The 19,462-nt window shown below is 40.0% G+C and overlaps 1 protein-coding gene across 1 annotated transcript; it reads left to right on the top strand.

The window, feature by feature from the left end:
• Positions 1–1,807: 1,807 nt before the first annotated feature.
• Positions 1,808–16,889, top strand: LOC118844946 (N-acetylneuraminic acid phosphatase). The gene is made up of 2 exons (XM_036752967.1): positions 1,808–1,971; positions 14,435–16,889. Exons 1-2 carry the CDS (start codon positions 1,882–1,884, stop codon positions 15,092–15,094), a joined length of 750 nt encoding a protein of 249 aa, XP_036608862.1. The 5' UTR covers positions 1,808–1,881; the 3' UTR covers positions 15,095–16,889.
• The last annotated feature ends 2,573 nt before the right edge of the window (positions 16,890–19,462 follow it).

The raw sequence follows: 19,462 nt of genomic DNA, 5'->3' as shown, positions 1-19,462 counted from the left end.
AATTTGGAATTCAAAAGTTTTAAAAACGAATGTTAAAAATTGTTTTTACATGTAACTGAGGAAATAGGATACACAGACAATGGGGTATAGAGATCTATCTTACCCTAGAGGAAAATAGAAGGGGGAGGGGATAAGAGAAGGGGGCAGGGTAATAGAAGAGAGGGCAGATTGGGAAAAGGGGTAATCAGAATGCATGATATCTTGGGGAGGGGAGAGGCAAGGGAAGTAGAGAGAATTTGAAACTCAAAAGCTTATGGAAGTGAATGTTGAAAACTAAAAATAAATTATTATTTTTTTTTTTAAAAAGAAATGAGCAGGTAGATTTCAGAAAAGCCTGGAAAGACTTACATGAACTGATGCTGAGTGAAGTGAGCTGAACCATGGTACACAGGAACAGCCACATTGTGCGATGTCTGATTTGGATGGACATCTCTTCTTAGCAACGTATGGATCTAAGACAACTCCAACAGACTCATGATAGAAACTGCTGTCCACATCCAGAGAAAGAACTATGGAATCTAAATGTAGATCAAAGCATATTATTTGCTCTCCCTTTTTTTTTTGTTTCTCCCTTTTTTCCCTTTCTCCTTTTTTTCTGATTCTTCTTTCTTGACATGACTAATGTGGAAATATGTTTAATATGATTGTATATGTATAGCCTATATCAGATTACATTCGATCTTGGGGAGGAGAGATGGGAGAAAGAAAAAAATTTGGAACTCAAAACTTTATAAAAGTAGACGTTGAAAACTATCTTTACAGATAATTGGAAAAAATAAAATACTGTTAAGGGAAAAAAAGAAAATTGTTGCTGTATGGGGGGGCTGGGAATCCCGAAATTCAAGAACAAAAGACAGGGGTCAAGCCTTCTTTCAGTCAGAAACAAGGTTTATTGTTTCACCAACAGAAGCGGGAGGCGGGGTTTGTTTACTAACCTTGGAAGGTTAGACTGATGTCATAAAAAGGAAAAAGATTTTGTAGGAAGATCTGAATGAGATCTAGGAGTGCACGATAAAGTAGAGTGACCCGGGTGGAGCAAGGAAGGTCTAGATGGGATTAACAGTGGCTCAAGAGGCTGGGCTTGGTTAGAGGTAACAGAGAATTGGAGATTGGGGCCGGGTCCCAGCCACAAGGAAAGGCCAGCTGAAAGGCCAACGCCAGGGCCATGTGGGAAAGTTCAAGGGAAGTTGGGGGCGGGGGTGGGGTGGGGTTCCAGAGCCCATACCTGGTCAATAATAGAGCCTTTAGAGTCAATTAGTGAGGGGGGAGAAAAGGTCCCAGCAGGGTAGAAAGGAGTTCAGAATGCAATGCGGCACCCTAGTTATTTACACATGGTCAGTTTGGCGCCTTCTGGCCCTGCCTCCAGCACTGAGGTTAATGAGCAGCAGACAATAATAATTAATAATAATTATGATCAGCCTCAGCAGCAGCAGCAATCTGGCCACCCCGTCACCCCCGAGCTCCCTGCGTTCATAAACAACACTTGTCCAAGGTCTCCCAACCGTTCCCTCAACAGCAGAAATTACAAACCATCCACACTACAGATCACACCGTTTGCTCCAATCGCGCGAGAAGTCAGGATTATTATAAGGAGAAATATTTCTCACGCCGTCTGGGAAAACTCGAGGGAGTTCAAATGGGGTTGGGGGGCGCGGGAGAAGGAAAGGGAATTGCTTTAGTTAGCAAGGTTCCAGAGCCGGGCTGGTTGCGTAGGTCAGGTGACCTTTTCTCCCGCCTTCCAGCCGCCTAGAGCGCGCGCCTGGTGGGGGGCAGGAGGGGAAAGGGTGCTCTGCGCATGCGTGGGGGACGATTTCTGCCTTGGCTTCCGTGAGTTGTGCGGACCTCCCGGGCTGCGGGGAGGTTGGGCTGCTTGAGTGCGGGATGGGACTGAACCGGGTGAGGGCGGTGTTTCTGGACCTGGACAACACGCTGATCGACACGGCAGAGGCGAGTAGGAGAGCCATGTTGGAGGTAACGGTTATAGCGTCCACGACTCCCAGCCCCCACCAGCTGACCACCTCCCCCAGCTCCCAGCCCCAGGCCTGGTCCTTGGTCTCCATCCGCCCACCTTGGCATAGCCCCCTGGGTCGTCCTCCCCCCTCGCACCGAGACCACCCCCAGTCATCGCCTTCTTTCCCGAGCGCCCCGACACCCGCCTCACACCATCCCAAGTGACTTCTCGGTTCTCCCCGAAACCCCTGGTTCATGTGGGCGGGGGCGGAGCAGACCCCGAGGCGCGATTGGCCCGGGAAGGCTGATGCAATCTTGGGCCACGTTCAGAGAGGTCCGGGGGATGCGGAGTGTAATGGACCCCAGGTACTCTGCCCCCGTCGGGCCACACCTGGAGCGCCACAGTTGGGAAAAGAAGGAATGACTACGATAAACCAAGTAATGATAAATAGCATTTAGAGAATGCCTTACGGTTTGCAAAACGCTGTACACGTTCTCTCATTTGATCCCCACGGTAGCCCTGCGGTGCTGTTGTTATCCCCCTTTAACAGATGAGGAAACTGAGGCAGAGAGAGGTCAGGTGACTTGCCCAGGGTCACACAACTACTGAGGTTCTGATGCAGGGTTGGAACCCAGGTTTTCCTGACTCCAAGGCCAGCCCACTTCACCTCCTAGCTGCCCCAGAAGACTGTCTGGAGGAAAGGAACCAGGATGGTGAAGGGCCTCTACTTCATAAGTGTGACAGGCTTCTCTCTGGAGGATGAGAGGATACTAGCCAAATACATATTGAATACATTCCATTTTTTAAAAAAGATTTAATAAAGTTATTAGTAGCAGCCCCAGTAGTAATACTGGTAGTAATTTGCACTTTGTCACCTTCCAATCTCTCTTCTGTTTCTACTGGTCTAGAGTTTGGGGGTTTTTCCTATAGTCTAGTCAATCTGTATGGCGTTCTAATTCCTTTCACTTTTTATAAGGGCTAGGGTCATAGATATTGGCTGGCAAGAACCTTGGAGGTTACCTAATCCAACTCTCAAAGTTCCTCCACTAAGTGGCAGAACTGAGATTCAAAACCCAAGTCCTCTGACTCTAAAGTTATGGCTCTTGCGACAATCTTAATAGTAAAAGCAGCTAGCAATTATATAGGACTTTGCTTTATAAATATTATGTCCTTGGCTCCTTAAAACAACCCTGGGGGTAGCACTGTGGGGGTAGTGGTGGAGGGGATTGATTGACAGCAATAGCTAGGTGGCACAGTGTATTGAGCCCTAGGACTGGAGTTCAAATCTAGCACCAAACATTAGATGTGTGGTCCTTGGCAAGTGACAGCTTCAGTTCTCTCCACTGCAAAATGGGGGTGATTATAATAGCACTCACTCCCAAGGTTATTGTGAGGCTCAAAAGATATTTATAAAGCACTTAGCACAGTGTCTGGCACATAGTAGGGACTATAATAAATATATGTGTGTCTGTATAATGCTTATTTCCTTCTCTTCCCCATTTTATAGATGAGGAAACTGAGGCAAACAGATTAAATTACTTGCCCAGGGTTATCACTAGTAAGAAGTCTGAATTCAGGTCTTCTCCTGGTCCAGCACTCTTATCTACTACACCACCTTACTGCATCATTAGTTGTCTCTCACTTCCTTGTCATTGAATCTTCAAGCAAAGACTGGATGTCACCTTATTTGGGACAGTATGGTCCATAAGATCCCTTCCAGTTTTGTGATTCTGTGGCTCCAAAAACTAGATTTAAATTATCTGTTTAGTACACATCTATTTTAAGTTAGAGTGTGCTGCACTGTTTTCTGTTTTGGAAAGCTAACCTGCAGTTTGAAAACTGCAAACCTGGCAAAGGGTTGAGCAAATAAGGATCATACCACACCCTGGGGGAGAGGAAGTCTGCTTGACCAGATCCCCAGGACCAGATCCTGAGAACTGTGGATCTTTTCTCTCCTTCTGAGTTCTTAAAATTTGTCCTAAAGAATTTTCTTAGCAAAAATACCCTTTGCCTACTGAATAAAGCATAAGTTCCTGGTTCAGTCATTTATAAGGTCCTATACAATCTGTCTTCAGTCCACCTTTCAGCCTTCTCATAGTGCTGCTCTTCATGTACTCTATTTTCCAGCTAAATTTGACATTGTTTCCATGTTCTCACATCTATTTTTGCTCACCTCAAATTGACTTCTCCCTTTTTCTTCCAGTTTAGGGGTTAGGGCCTTCCCTTACTCTAGTCCCCAGGGAAGGTCATCTCTGCTTCCCCACACTTCCCTATAGCACCTTTCCTGGACCTGCATTGCACTTAGGTCACTTTTGTTGTCTTTAATGTAGGTTACCTTTTCACTTGCTAGATTGTAACTGCTTTAATAAAGGTTTGGGTTGTATCTCCAGTGCTTAGATACATAATAATCCCTTAATAAATCTTGGTTGAATGAATGAATCTTTGAGGTGACTCACATTTGAGGAGAACCTCAAAACATTATATTTATCCATCAGCCCATAAATATTTGTTTCAATAAATATTTGCTGTATTAAGATGAATCAAGGGTGTGACTAACAATGATTCTTGATTCATCATTTTGTGGAAGTAACCCAGGGTTCTTAAATAACAGTCAGTAGACCAACCTGAGAAGACTTAGCATATAGGCCTCATAATAGGCCATTTCTTGTCTCAAAAGTAGCTTTCCTGAATTCTAAGAGATATGTCACCAGGTTGACCACTAGATGATGACTTCTAGTTAAGGCATGACTACATCAACATCAGTTCAACAAAATTTAAATGCCTACAAAAAGACATCAATAAAGTGGCAGTCAATGAGCATGTATTAAGCATTTCATACCAGTGCCAGCTATTGTGCAAGTCGTGTCTTAGAATTTTAGCATATGTATGGGAGATATCTTATTCAACAAGAAATTTTAAAGTGATATTTTAGCTGCCAATAAAATATCTTTTTGTAGTCAAGAAACAATAAGCACAGGGGCACTTTTTCATCTTGATACTTTTCAGTGGATTATGGGATTATAAGGATATCATCTGCTGTAGAATGTTGGTTATGGAATCCTGCCTATTCTCTATTGCCTTCATCAAGCATGTATATGGGCTGTGTTGTCAAAAATTTTATAGAGGTGGGGGAAAGTAAACAGGTTTGTCTATAGTTACTAATATTCTTTCGCATTTGTGGGGGGGAAGAGATTAACAAGGTTCAAGATTTTTTTCCCAGCTTTTGGTATCCTCTCCTCTTCAAGGTACATTGAAAATTGATCTCTCAATGTACCCAGAATTACCAGGTCCAACCAGAATTCATCACACTCCTCGCCCCCACCCTCCCCTGCCTTGGTGTATGCTTGGCCTCAGCCAGCTGTCCTTTACATTTTTCGCTTATCTTTGGGCCATTTCTCTTGTAGCACATCAGAAACTGTGATGTTAGAAGCCAAATGTTATCCTTCCAATGTAATTGATGGAGATAAGTTTTGTAGACCTTTTCATTTTTTGTGTGTTACTCTTCCAATTCCATCCTTAAATCAACTGAAACATTTCTCTTCAAAGTTGCCAGTGATATTTTATTCCTAAATCCAATGGCCTTTTCTCAGTCTTCATCCTTCTTGACCTCTTGAAATTATTTAACACTTTGGATTATTTCTGAGTGTTTCATAACATTTCTTTCTCTTTATCTTCCTACTGTCTGGCTCTCCTCAGTCTTTCTTTTATGGATCACATCTATGTCCAGCCCTTTAATTGTGGGTGTATCCTAAAGCTTTGTCCCAGGCCCTCTTTTCTCTATATGCCATCAGATTTCTCATCAGTTCTTATGGGTTGTTATTTCTATGGAAACAGCTTCCTTTGCTCCACTCCAACATAACAAACTGCTGCTTACTGGCTATTTTGAATTGGCTGCCCTGTACATATCTCAAAGGTAATGTGTACAAAATAGAGTTCGTCTTCTCTCCCCTTCTTCCTAACTTGCCTGTTTCTGTCAAGTTCACCATCATTCCTCAGGTCACCCAGGTTTACAACCTTGGATCCCTCTTCTACTCATCACTCTTCCTCACCCCCATTTCCAGTCATTGCTAAGCCTTGTCATTTCTACCTCCATAGCATCTCTCTTATTCAACCCCTTAGGATCATAAACTTAGAGCTTGGGGACATTTAGAGGCCAACCCCTTCATTTTACAGATGAAGAAACTGGAGCCCACAGAGAGAAAGGGACTTGCCCTGAGTTACACAGCTAGTGATAGAGCTGGGATTAGCTCAGATGTCTTTCTGACTCCCAGGTCAGCATGGTGTCTGCTACCCCATGATGCAAGTTTTCTCTGTTTACATGACCACCATCCTTCAGGTCTTTAACACCTTTTACCTGGACTGTTGAAGTAGCCTACTAATTGGTCTCCCAGCCTCCAGTCTACCCTTCTCATAGCTGCCACAGTGATATCCCTAAAGTTCAGGTCTTACTAGTTCCTCAGAAAACTCCAATGGCTTCCAGTTGCCTTAACAACAAAATACAAATTACTCTGGCATCTGAAGCTTTTCACCGTCTGGCTCTGGCTTACCTTTCCAGAACCATTATTACACACTACTCCCTTTCATGCACTGTATGTTACAGCTTTTCCTCTTACAGGACATTTCTTCTCCTCTCACCATAACTTTGCACAGGCTAACCCTCAAGCCTAGAATGCACTCCCTTTTGACTTCTTAGAATCCCCAATTTTCTTCAGAAACTCAGCTCAGGTGCTGCTTCCCATATTGGGTCTACTCTGCCCCACCCAAACCAATATATTTATTTTGTACATATCCTATATTCTGTGAATACTTATCTCCCTAGTAGATTGTAAGCTCCTCATAGGCAGGCACTGTCTCAGTTTTGTTTCTGTCTCCAGTGCCTCAGGACATATGGACACTTCATTAATATTTGTTGATTAACTAATAAATACCATTGGAATGACAACTTAATTGAGTCTCTTTTTAGGGAAAAAATTATTAAAAACATCAAAAAAAAGAGCATTCTCATACACAGAGTAAAGTACAAAAACATGATTGTAAATGAAACCATGGATATTTCATACCACTTTTTTAAAAGTATGTAATAAATTCTGCACACTGTCCTACTTGTCAGCTTCTTTCTGAACATCTTTTTGTTTTGTGCATTTTTTTAAAGTTACAGTGGCTCTTTTTTTGTCATCACTATGGCTAACCTCCTGTCTCAACTTCTTCCCCCACCCCCTACCATGAAAGAACTAAGAAAAAGAAAGAAGAAACCCCTGTTAACAAAGAAGTGAAGCCAAGCAAAAGGAATCTGATCATTGGCCATGTCCAGAAATATTTGTCTCTACACCTTGTGTCTGTTACCTCCCTTTCAGGAGGTGGATCACATGCTTTATCATAGGTTCCCTGAAGACACGGTTGTTCAGTACTTTGATCAGAGTGTTTGAGTATTTCGAAGTTTTTCTTCACAGTATTGTTGTCTTTGTATAAATTGTTCTCTTGGTTCTTCTCACTTCAGTCTGCATCAGTTCATAACTACGTAAGATTCTCTGAAATTGTCTCTTTTGTTATTTCTTACAGTATAATACCCCATTTCAGCATTGCACCACAATTGATTCAGCTACTCCCCAGTTGTATAAGAGGCAATCTAAGGTTACCCCTCCTCCCCCCCACCACCATTTTATTTGAAGGTCAGGAAGCTTTTTATGCTATTAACTATTCTTTCCTGGATGTTATCCTCCCTCCTTACCACCCTCCCAATCCCCATCCTTACTTGTTTCCTTGTTGAGTTCTATTTCTACACCGAACTGTATGTGTGTTCAACCTTCCTTTGTCTATTTCAGATAAGAGAGAGATTCACCTGATGCCCACTTCCTCCATCCTTTCCTCTGTGTTTGTATACTGTTCTCCCCCCAATTATGAGAAATCTTATAGCTCCTTCTAACTGATCAGATGAATTTACCTTTCTGGATTTCTCTGGGCTTTTGTATTTGTATTTAAAAGTTCATACTCTGTTCTTTTCCTCAGAAATAGCTGAAAGAGGAGGAAGAGTAAGATTTAACTAGACTTAACTATCAACCTAAAAAAAAGCATCGAAATCAACATCGTGATTGCCGTTAGTGTGGAATCACTGCACGATCTGCTTGAGGTTGGGTTAAATATTCAAACAAAGTATGCAAGAGCAAAGAAATTGATCTTCTATGCCACTAAAGACTTAAATTGTTTATGTTATAGGATAATTGATGTAATTGAAGCAGGAGCTAGTTTATGAGATCACCTAGACCATTGCTTATTGACGCTACTGATTTGTTAATATTATGAGGGAGATATTAAAAAGTTCCAAGATAGCCCGGTAGCCCAGTATCTATCTGAGCATGGATATGAAGTTCATCAACTGGGTGGGGACAAGACTGCTAACCTGGGCAAATACTTAGATGCAAACAATCAAAGTCCACAGTTGCAGCAAGCAATCTAGGCAGTCCCACAAGGGGAAATGAGTAAGGGAAGAGTTGGTCTTTTCATTTCGTTCTCTAGCCTGTTTCTCCCAAAATTGCTAGGAACAAGTTTGCATTGAACAAGTCTTACATCAAGTCTGAGTCCATGTGGAACAAGGCCTCACTGAATTCCCTCAGACATGGGTTACCGCTGCCACCATGAGAAGAGTTGGTCTTTTCATTTCGTTCTCTAGCCTGTTTCTCCCAAAATTGCTAGGAACAAGTTTGCATTGAACAAGTCTTACATCAAGTCCGAGTCCATGTGGAACAAGGCCTCACTGAATTCCCTCAGACATGGGTTACCACTGCCACCATGAAAATCATCTTCAAAATAATGTGTCAGCATTTTCTTCTAAAATTCATCATCATACATCATGAACTCCATCAGCAAGCTGGACATGATGCAACTGATAAAATAATTGCTACATCAGTTGCACAAGCACGTTTTGCAGGGCTACTAGTTGTTAAAACTGTCCTTGAGTATATTTTGCAGCTCACAGAGGATGGAGTTGAGCTCCACCCCTTAGCCCAAGGCAGGGATCTCCAGAAGAAGCTTGACAGCCTTCACAGAGCAATAAAAGAGAGATCAAAGCATGGAATTTATGCCCCGTGTGCTTGACTTCTAAACCTGGCCGGGGGTAATCATTTGGAATAGGGGCTGTACCCACAACTGTCAGCTATTGCTATAGGTGTTGCCTCTGCCCATGAATGTACTCTAATGGGGGTAAAACTTGATGACAGGTACCAAGCCCTTCGAGAGGTGCCCAAAAGGCTGAAAGGAAGTTAAGCAAGTTAAGATTCGAGAGATACATACAAAACATATACTCAGAAGAAGACAACAAAGTCAAAGCTCCCACATACAAAGCCTCCAAGAAAAATATGAATTGGTCTCAGGCCATGGGAGACCTCAAAAAGGATTTTGAAAACCAAGTAAGAGAAGTAGAGGAAAAATTGGGAAAAGAAATGAGAGTGATGCAAGAAAATCATGAAAAACAAGTCAATAGCTTGCTAAAGGAGACCCAAAAAATACTGAAGAAAATAACACCTTAAAAAAGAGACTAGACCAAATGGCAAAAAGGGTCCAAAAAGCCAAAGAGGAGAAGAATGCCTTAAAAAGCAGAATTGGCCAAATGGAAAGGGAGGTCCAAAAGCTCACTGAAGAAAATAACTCCTTAAAAATTAGAATGGAGGAAATGGGAGCTAATGACTCTATGAGAAATCAAGACATTATAAAACAAAACCAATAGACATCGTCTTTCAAGAAATTATCAAGAAAAACTACCCTGATATTCTAGAACCAGATGGTAAACTAGCAATTGAAAGAATCATCCAAATCACCTCCTGAAAGAGGTCCCAAATTGAAAATTCCCGGGAATGTTTATATGTTATTCCACAGTTCCTAGATCAAGGAGAAAATATTACAAGCAGCCAGAAAGAAATAATTCAAATACTGTGGAACCCAATCAGGATAATACAAGATTCAGCAGCTTCTACATTTAGGGATCAGAGGACTTAGAATATGATATTCCAGAGGTCAAAGGAGATAGGCTTAAAATCAAGAATTGCTGACTCAGCACAACTGAGTATAATCCATGAGGCAAAAAACTGATATTCAATGAGCTAGAGGAATTTCATGCATTCTTGAGAAAAGACCAGAGCTAAATGGACATTTTGACTTTCAAATACAAGACTCAAGAGGAGCATAAAAAGGTAAACAGGAAAGAGAAATCACAAGGGACTTATTAAACTGCTTACATTCCTGCGCAGAAAGATGGTATTTGTAATTCATAAGACCTTTCCCATTATTATGGTAGTTAAGAGGAATATATATAGATGGCACAGGTAAGAGTTGAATATGAAGGGATAATATCTAAAAAATCAAATCAAGGTGTAAGAGAGGAATGTACTGGGAGAGCAGGAGAGGTAGAGTGGGGTAAATTATCTTACATGAAAAAGGCAAGGAAAAGCTTTTATAGTGGAGGGGAAGAGGGGGAATGTAAGAGTGAATGAGTGAACTTTACTCTCATCAGAATTGGCTTAAAGAGGAAATAACATACACACTTAGTTGGTTTTAGAAATCTGTCTTATCCTACAGGAAGGTAGGGGGGGAAGGGGATAAGAGAAGAGAAAGGGTGATAGAGGGGAGGGGTAAACAGAAGCAAACACTTTAGAAGAGGAACAGGGTGAAAGGAGAGCATAGAATAAATGGGCGGTATAGGATGGGGGGAAATATAGTTAGTCTTTCACAATGTGACTTTTGTGGAAGTATTTTGCATGACTACACATATATAACCTATATTGAATTGTTTGCCTTCTCAGTGGGGGTGGGGGTGGGGAGGGAGTAAGGGAGAGAATTTGGAGTTCAAAAGTTTTAAAAACAAATGTCAAAAATTGTTTTTACATGTAACTGGGGAAATAAGATACACAGGCAATGGGGTATAGAAATCTATCATACCCTACAGGAAAATGGAAGGGGAAGGGGATATTAGATTGGCTAATAGGATAGGAAAGGTAAATAAGAAATGTTGCAGGGGATGTTGGAAAAATGAGACATTAATGTACTGTTGGAGTTGTGAATTGATTAAACCGTTCTATAGAACACTTTGGAACTGCGCCCAAAGAGCTATAAAACTATGCATATCCTTTGACCTAGCAATACCACTACTAGGTCTGTATCCCAAAAGAGATAAAAAAACAAAAAGGAAAAGGACCTGTAGGTACAAAAATATTTATAGCAGCTCGTTTAAATTAAATTAATTAAATTAATTAATTAATTAAAAATTCACGGGATGCCCATCATTTCGGGAATGGCTGAAAATTTGTGGTGTATGAATGTAATGGAATACTATCATACTGTAAGAAGTGATCAGCAGGATGCTCTCAGAAAAACCTGGAAAGACTTGCATGGGTTGATACAAAGTGAAATGTACTTTGTACAGAGTAACAGCAGTATTGTAAAATGATCCGCTGTGAATGACTTAACTATTCTCAGCAATAAAATAATCCATGACAACACTGAAGGATTTAGGATGAAAAGTGCTCTCCATCCCCAGAGAAAGAACTGATGGTGTCTGAATACAGATTGAAGCATACTTTTTTTTAAAATTTTTTTCATCTATGTTTACTTTCACAACATGACTATTATGGATAGGTTTTGCATGACTACACATATAACCTATATGGAATTGCTTGCCTTCTCAGTGGGGGGGGGGGGGGAGGGGTGTGGAGGGAAGAAGGGAGAGAATTTGGAACTCAAAGTTTTAAAAACAAATATGAAAAAAATTGTTTTTACATGCAATGGGAAAAATGAAATACTAAATAAATAAATAAATAACCTAGAGGAAGCATCCATGCTTATAGGAGAGACATTTTCAAAACCCCTACTTGGATACTAGAAAGTTTCTTCAGCTAGTCAGTTCCCACCTAAGTGATTCAGAAATTGCATTCCATGTATTAGTCCAAGTATTGGGCCAACTTGGAGAAAATGGAATTTGCTGGACAACCTTTATACTGAGTTTATGGCATCTCTTTCTGAGGATTCTGCACAGGCCTCCTTGCTTAATGTTACAAAGAGGTGTGACCCTTTAATTGAAGCAGAGCCCCCTATTATAAAGTGTTAAACATGAGATTTCTAGGGCTTGCCAAAAGAGCCTTCTGAAGCTGCTGCACGCCCAGCCCTTCCCCACCCTCTCCCATCCTAAGATGAGCAAAGGCTGGGTATGCTTGTACCAAACACCTACTGATGATCAGTTCAACTTCCTACAATTTCAAACTTTATTGGGTGAAAAAAATAAAGCTTTGTTGCTGATCCTTGCCTAACTGAGCAGCGGAGGTTCAGACCAACACCACTCAGCACACGGGCAGCTAAACTTGTTCTCCACCAGCACCCAGCCGAAGGAATCTCCTGACCCCTGCTCTCCATGGGCCCAAAAGCTCCCAAGAACAAGTTCCTCGCAAGTACAGTCAATACTCCAGGAAAAAAAAAGCCTGAAAAAGAATGGATCTATCCTCTGGTTCGACCCTTACAGATGGGCCAATGCCACACAACTCCACAACAGCAGGACGCTGAGAAACTTGCAGTAAGGACTAGGAATCCACATTTTAGCCCTGTAAAGTAAGAAAGAAAGGGGAAAAAAATAGCTGAAAGACCTCTTTTCCATTAAAGGTGCATTTTTTCCCCTGTATGATTATACTTAGCTTTGTAGGGAGTGTTACACTCATTTGTAAACTTCTCTTTGGCCTTTTGGAATATCGTATTCCAGCATCTCCTCTCATTTATAATAGAAGCTGCCAGATACTGTGTGATCCTGATTCTAGTTCCTTGGTACTTGAACTTTCTAGATATTTGTAGTATTTTTTTCTTTAATGTGAGAGCTCTGGATTTTGGCTAGTACATTCTTGGGACTTGTCCTTTTGGTATTTCAGGTGTTAATTGGTGAATATATTTTTGGATTTACTTTGCCCTCTGGTTCTAATATATCTGGGCAATTTTCATTTATGATTTCTTAAAATATAGTGTCCAAGATTTTTTTTAATCATGGTTTTCAGAGAGTCCAGTGATTCTTAAATTATCTCTCATTCTCTTATGTTTCAGGTCAGTTATTTTTGATATCAGATATCTTCCATTTTTTTCCCTTTTTTCAGTCTTTTTATTTTGCTTTAATATTTCTTGCTGTCTCATGGAGTCATTAAGTTCTGTTTGGTCAATTCTAGTTTTCAGGGAGTCCCTTTTTTGGGTAAAGTTCATCACTCTTCCAAACTATTTTCCTTTCAATTCTTCAGAGCTTTTATTTCAGTTTAAAAATTTCTTGCCTTTCATTCATACCAGCACCTATTGGTAATTTACTTTATATACAGGGTCTAAGTGAGAAAGAGGAGTGGGTAGGGTATATTATTTTGTTTCCCATTTGTTAATAGCAGTCAAAAAAAACCCATTAGGTAACCTCAAAATAGTTGTATGTTAGGCTGCATTTATTTCACAGTTAAATAGAGAAAGAGTGAAAACCTAGTCAGAAAAAAAGAAATCTGGGCAATCTCTGTTGTCTGTAGAAGAAAAGTAAGAATGATGGGGAGCTATTTAGCATCCCCTTGTCCCTAAGATTCCCCCTGCCAAAAAAAGGTATCCCACAAGATTTATACTGGCAGGAGGCCCTAGCTCCTCAGTTTCTTTTCCTTTCATCCCCCAGAGCTCAAAGTCCCTGCTCTTCGTATCTCCTCGGTACCGAACCACCTGGAGTTGTTTCCAAAGCCTGTTCATTTTACCTTTGCAACATCTCTCAAATATACTCTCCCTTCTCAAATACTCCCCCTTCTCTCCTCTGACACTTCCACCACTCTAGTGCAGGCCCTTATCTCACACTTTGATTATTGCAATACTCTGCTGATGGGTCTGCCTGCCTCAAGTTTCTCCCCTCCAATCCATCCTTCATTCGGCGACCAAAATTATTTTCCTGAAGCACTGGTGTGACCACATCATTCTCCTACTGAGTAAACTCTAGTGGCTCCCTATATCCTTCAGGATTAAATACAAAATACTCTGGCATTCAAAGCCCTTTATAACCTACCTTCCTCCTATCTTTCTAGTCTTTTTACGCCTTGTTCCCCAATATGTACTCTTTGATCCTGTAACACTACATCCTGTATCTTAGACACTCCATCTCTGGGATCTGGGCATTTTCTCTGGCTGTCCCTAATGCTTGGAAGTTTCTCCCTCCTCTGATCTGCCTATTTACCTCCCTAACTTCCTTTAAGTCTTAACTAAAATCTCTTTTATTTGAGGTGTTCCTTAACCTGTCTTAATTCTAGTGCCTCCCCTCTGTTAATTATTTCCTATTTATCCTATATGTAGTTTACTATAAATTTGTTTGCATGTTGTCTTCCCTATTAGATTATAAACACCTTGAGAACAGGGACTGTCTTTCACCTCTTTTGTTCCCCCAGTGCCAGGCACATAGTAGGAGCTTAATATTGATTGATCGATATCTTAATTAAGTTTGTATCTTTTTATTAGGTGATAAAACTATTAAAGTCAAAATACCAGTACAAAGAAGGAGAAGCTCATGTCATCGGTGAAAAAGTCCAAGTTAAATTCAGCCAAGAGTGCTACAGAGAGTCCAAAATGTCCATTACTGATCTAAGGATTTCACATTGGGAAGAAGCTATTAAAGAAACAAGAGGTGAGACAGCCAATCGGGAACTAGCTAAAGAATGTTATTTCCTATGGAAATCTACACGTCTACAGCATATGACTTTATCAGAAGATGTAAAAAACATGCTGACTGAACTTCGAAAGGAGGTCCCCCTCCTTCTTTTGACTAATGGCGACACACAGACACAAAGGGAGAAGATTGAAGCTTGTGCCTGTCAACCGTATTTTGATGCTATTGTTGTAGGTGGAGAGCAAGAGGAGGAGAAACCAGCACCATCTATATTTTATTACTGCTGTGATCTCCTTGGGGTACAGCCAGGAGACTGTGTGATGGTTGGTGATACTCTAGAAACAGATATCCAAGGAGGTCTTAATGCTGGTTTGAAAGCAACAATCTGGATAAATAAAAATGGAATTGTGCCCCAGAAGCAGTCCCCAGTACCTCACTATGTTGTTTCTTCTGTGCTAGAGTTACGTGCTATCTTACAGAATATAGATTACATACCCAGTGTGTCAGCTTAACAAGTATCAAAAGAGACATTAAGAATTTCTTGTTCAGACCTAAGTTTCTGCTGGAAATGAATTAGAAGTACATATCTTCTTTTAGTCTTCTAGGCTCCAAATCAAGAAAATAATATAATTCTAGTAATTTATAAAAAGTCATATCACTTTTTCTTTGAGAAAAATAAAAGTTTTTTTTTTCTTAATTTAGACCAGAAAACTTGAAACTTCTTACGGGTTTGGGGAAATTTTTAGTGGGTATGTGGTTTGAAAGACTTCTTTACACAATATCATGAGAATTACTGGGGAGGGTTTCCCCAAAAGTTTTGCATCTTAGATCTCTTTCTGTGGATTAAAAATAGGTATTGGTTCTGAAATTTAGATTTGTGGAAAATATTTGTCAGGAAACGCTGATCTGGATAGTACCTATAATCTAACAGTCTTCAAGGCAATATTTTAGTTAAGATTGCATAAGCACTTTGCCTTACAAAAATCAAAGCATTTAACTGATAATAATACATTTATATGTTTTGCTTGGTAATATTTTTTAAAGCACTGGTTATGGTTTTTTTCCCTCATTAAAAATATATTCTTCCTTCTCTAATATGAATATTTTTTAAGCACTTCTCATGTTACTCTGCTGACACAAAAGTTTCGTTTTATTTTGTACATACAGCATGAAATTTTGGCATTAATTCCTTCAGTTAGAAGGCCTTTAATACCAGCCACTCTTTTTCCCATAATAACTATTTCCAGGTGAACTCACAACTTCAGAAAATCTGGACATCACAGGAAAGTGTCTTACTTATCTTTCTCATGTGCTAGTTTGGATTGAGGAGACACTTAAATGATCAGAACAAGAACATGCTATAACACAACCAAAGCTATTTCCTTTCTATTTTCTTCTGGCAGCTTTTGGAAGGATGAAGCTGCTACTGTACAGCTACTGCTTTCTTTGCAGGTAGCTCTTCTCACCCTTAAAATGACTTTAGTATAAGGGCCCAACTTACTTCCCCCTCTGACCTGATATTTTTGCAGACGAAGGCAAATAAATGATTGTATTTTTATCCTTATCTAGTTCCCCAATGTTGGCTCTCTGCAACTTACTAACTATATGATTGGTCGAGTCCCTTCATGTATCTGGATTTCAGTTTCCTCATCTGTAAAATGAGTGAGTTGAACTAGACAGTCCTCTTACCTCTAAATCTGTTATCCTGGTGTGTTGGTAACCAAAAATGGGCTCCTTAGCACTTAGTTCAACAAGTACCCTTGAAGAGTTTGGCTTTTGTTTGCTTTGATTAATTCAGTATATTTCATTGAGTCTTACTAATTGCTAAGCCCCAGGCCCAAACCCCTATTAGGTGTAAAACCTTAGTGGGTGTGGATTGGCAACTAAGGTGGGGCCCAAGGTGGGGCTAACTCCAGGGAGGGCCTAGTTTATATGTCTGGGAGAGCAGAGGCTTTTAGACCACGTGGGTTTAAGTCCACCTCTTTGTGATGACTCTAGGTCACTGGGTGAGTCGCATGTGTGACTCACCCCTGACTCTGAAAAAGATATAAAAACCAGGGGTTGGCTGTCTGTTCTTTGGAGCTCTTTGGCGCAGCAGTGGTGGCACTCGTGACTCTGGGCCAGCCCTTGTTCTGAGCTCCTGGGCTGAACCTAGATGTTGGTAACTATGAATCTGTATTGGGTCTGTCTGTTGATGTTTGTACTTTGTTTGTATTTTGTTCTGAAGTTCGGGGTGCTGGATTTTTCCCCTGAACTAAGTGAATGATATTTGTATGCTGAATTAAAAGTAAGCTTATAAACCCCTTTAACCTTGCTTTCCTTATTAAAGCAGATCAAAAGAACCTGTGCTTTCCCAGAGTGCCGGCAGCTTTCTGGGTGCTGGCTGTGGGTGGATCTTACACCCCCACAGAAGCTGCTAGCCAGATTGTTGAAACACTTGGGCATGAATTTTATGAATGGTATTACTTGCAGAAATTGGACTCCTGACCAAGACAGTGCCTGCATAGTACTAGAAGGGATTTTAGAAATGCAGTTCAAGCACCTCATTTTAAAAAGGAGAAAATAGGCTCTCCAGAGAGCCTAAGCAATTTGCTTTATTTCATTTACATGGTTCCTGTTAATAAATTTAGATGAGAATCAGATCAAGTCATCAATAAGTTCAAGACTAGACTGTGTCAATCCTGTGAAGCCTTTCCCTATACCCTGCCCCTACCTGCCAGAAGTATTGTTTTACCTTTGTATCTCCAGAGCCTAGCGCAGTGCCTTGCACATTTTGGGTGAGAGGATGGTGGGTTGTGGCCTGGATTTGTATAATATATATCAGGAACTTAGACTTACAGTTTAAGAGTTGCCTAGGATACTAAGAAGTTAAGTGACTTGCCCAGAGTCCCAAAGTTAGTATGTCAGTTGCTGGACCTTTAGCTCCAAGGCTGGCCCTCCATCCTCTATGCTATGTTCACATAGTACATGCTCAGTGTTTACTGAATAGTTCATTTTTTGTTGTTGCTCCATAGCCTACTTTAAAGGTCCTTTCAGTGTGGTCAAATAAAGCAGATAAATTCTGTTTTTAAAAATCGACATTATTCTAAGACTTATGAACTGGTACAAAGTGAAGTTTTCTAGGTTTGTAGAACAATAGAAAACAATACACATAATGACTACAAAAATATAAGTGGAAAGACAAAAAAAAACCACTAGTTATAATGACTAAATTTGATTATGGAGATAAAAATGCCCCTTCCTTCCTTTTGCAAAGGTGGAGAATTGTGGATGCGGAGCAATACATATATTGTCAGATGTGGTCAATGTATGGCTTAGCTTTGCTAAACTGCTTTTTTTCTTTTTTTTAAAAATTTTTTGAGATGGCTTCCTGGGTGAGGGAGTAGGGAAGAATATATTGGGAAATAAAAGTGATGTAAGTATTGAGTAAAATGTTTAAAAAATAAGAGTGGATAACATGACAGTATTTGCAAAGTGATTTAGTTCCATTGTAAAATCTGGTTTAGTACAACAAAGTTATTTCATCCTAAGAAATAGTCCATAATAATCCTGCTTTGCTGGTGTGGCTATGAGTTTTGTTGAATAAGAAATTTTATGTGATAGAAATGGTCATGTCACACATTTAGGAGTCATTCTCTTTAATTATGATGCTCTTTTGTTCTGAAGTTTATGTATGGTAACCTCAAATACCTGTATAATTTAAAATATTCTTGGTGATATTTTAAAATACTGTTTTCATTTGAGTGAAGAGGGTATTCATGATGTGGAAATTTATGCAAGAGTTGAGCTTATTTATCCACACAGGATAGATTTGGAGCTAGAAGGTATCTTAGGGGTTAATTTGTCCTGGGTCAAACAAATAGCAAATAACAGAGTTGGAGATTCAAACCCAAGTCTATTGATGCCTAATCAGTTTGGTCTAACTAACATATAGGAATGCCCAAATGAATGATTAGTACCTGTTGTCCAAACAGTGATATGCAGTTGTATGGACAAATCATAGAGATATTTCATCAGTATATATATTTTGGAAAGTCAAATTGTCCAACTTGCTATTCCTCTGCCTCCTATAATCCTTAGTTCCTTTTAAGATTCAGCACAACTACAAAAAGGAATTCCACTCAACAGATGCTATAAAATATTACCTAGATAGATTACTTATATATAAAATTTCCTTTAGATCTGCATATAGGGGAAGAGTTCATGTCTAAAGTAATAGGTAGGATCACAAAAGATAAAATAGATGATTTTAATTATATGAAATTTAAAAGCTTTTGCCATAACAAATCTAATGTAAATATTGGAAGAGAATCAGACAACTGGAGGAGGGGGGTGGGGTGGGGGCAGAATCCTTGTTGCAATTTTCTCTGGTAAAGGTCTAATGTCTAAGATATATAGGGAACTGATTTAAATTTATAAAATTAAGTCATTTTCAGTAGATAAAATAGTCCAAAAATATGAGCAGGCAGTTTTCAAAGAGCGTCCAAGCTATCAATTCCATATGAAAAAATTCTCTAAATAACTAAATTTTCAAAATGAATTAAAGCAACTTTGATATTTCACGTCACACCTTTCAGACTGGCAAAGATGACAAAAGAGGAAAATAAGATGTTGGAGGGACTATGGGAATATAGGTACACCAGTACCTTGTTGTGGACCAGTAAATTGGTCGAGCCATTCTGGAAGGCAATTTGGAACTGCCCAGAAAGTTACCAAACTGTCCATACCCTTTGACTCAGTTATACTACTAGGCCTATACTCCCACAGAAATCAAAGAAAGAGGAAAGGATCTATATGCGCAAATATATTTACAGCATTTTTTTGTGGTAGCCAAAAATTGGACACTAAGGAGGGAATGGCTAAACAAATTGTGGTATATG

This window comes from Trichosurus vulpecula, chromosome 3, assembly GCF_011100635.1.
Source record: "Trichosurus vulpecula isolate mTriVul1 chromosome 3, mTriVul1.pri, whole genome shotgun sequence".
NCBI classification, from domain to species: domain Eukaryota; kingdom Metazoa; phylum Chordata; class Mammalia; order Diprotodontia; family Phalangeridae; genus Trichosurus; species Trichosurus vulpecula.
Note: the sequence above shows the minus strand (reverse complement) of the source record. Positions and strands in the feature narration are given on the sequence as shown.

Coding starts and splice junctions, on each gene's coding strand:
- LOC118844946 (XM_036752967.1), top strand. CDS start 1,882: ATGGGACTGAACCGGGTGAGGGCGGTGTTTCTGGACCTGGACAACACG. Junction 1,972..14,434: donor GTAGGAGAGCCATGTTGGAG/GTAACGGTTATA, acceptor TCTTTTTATTAG/GTGATAAAACTATTAAAGTC.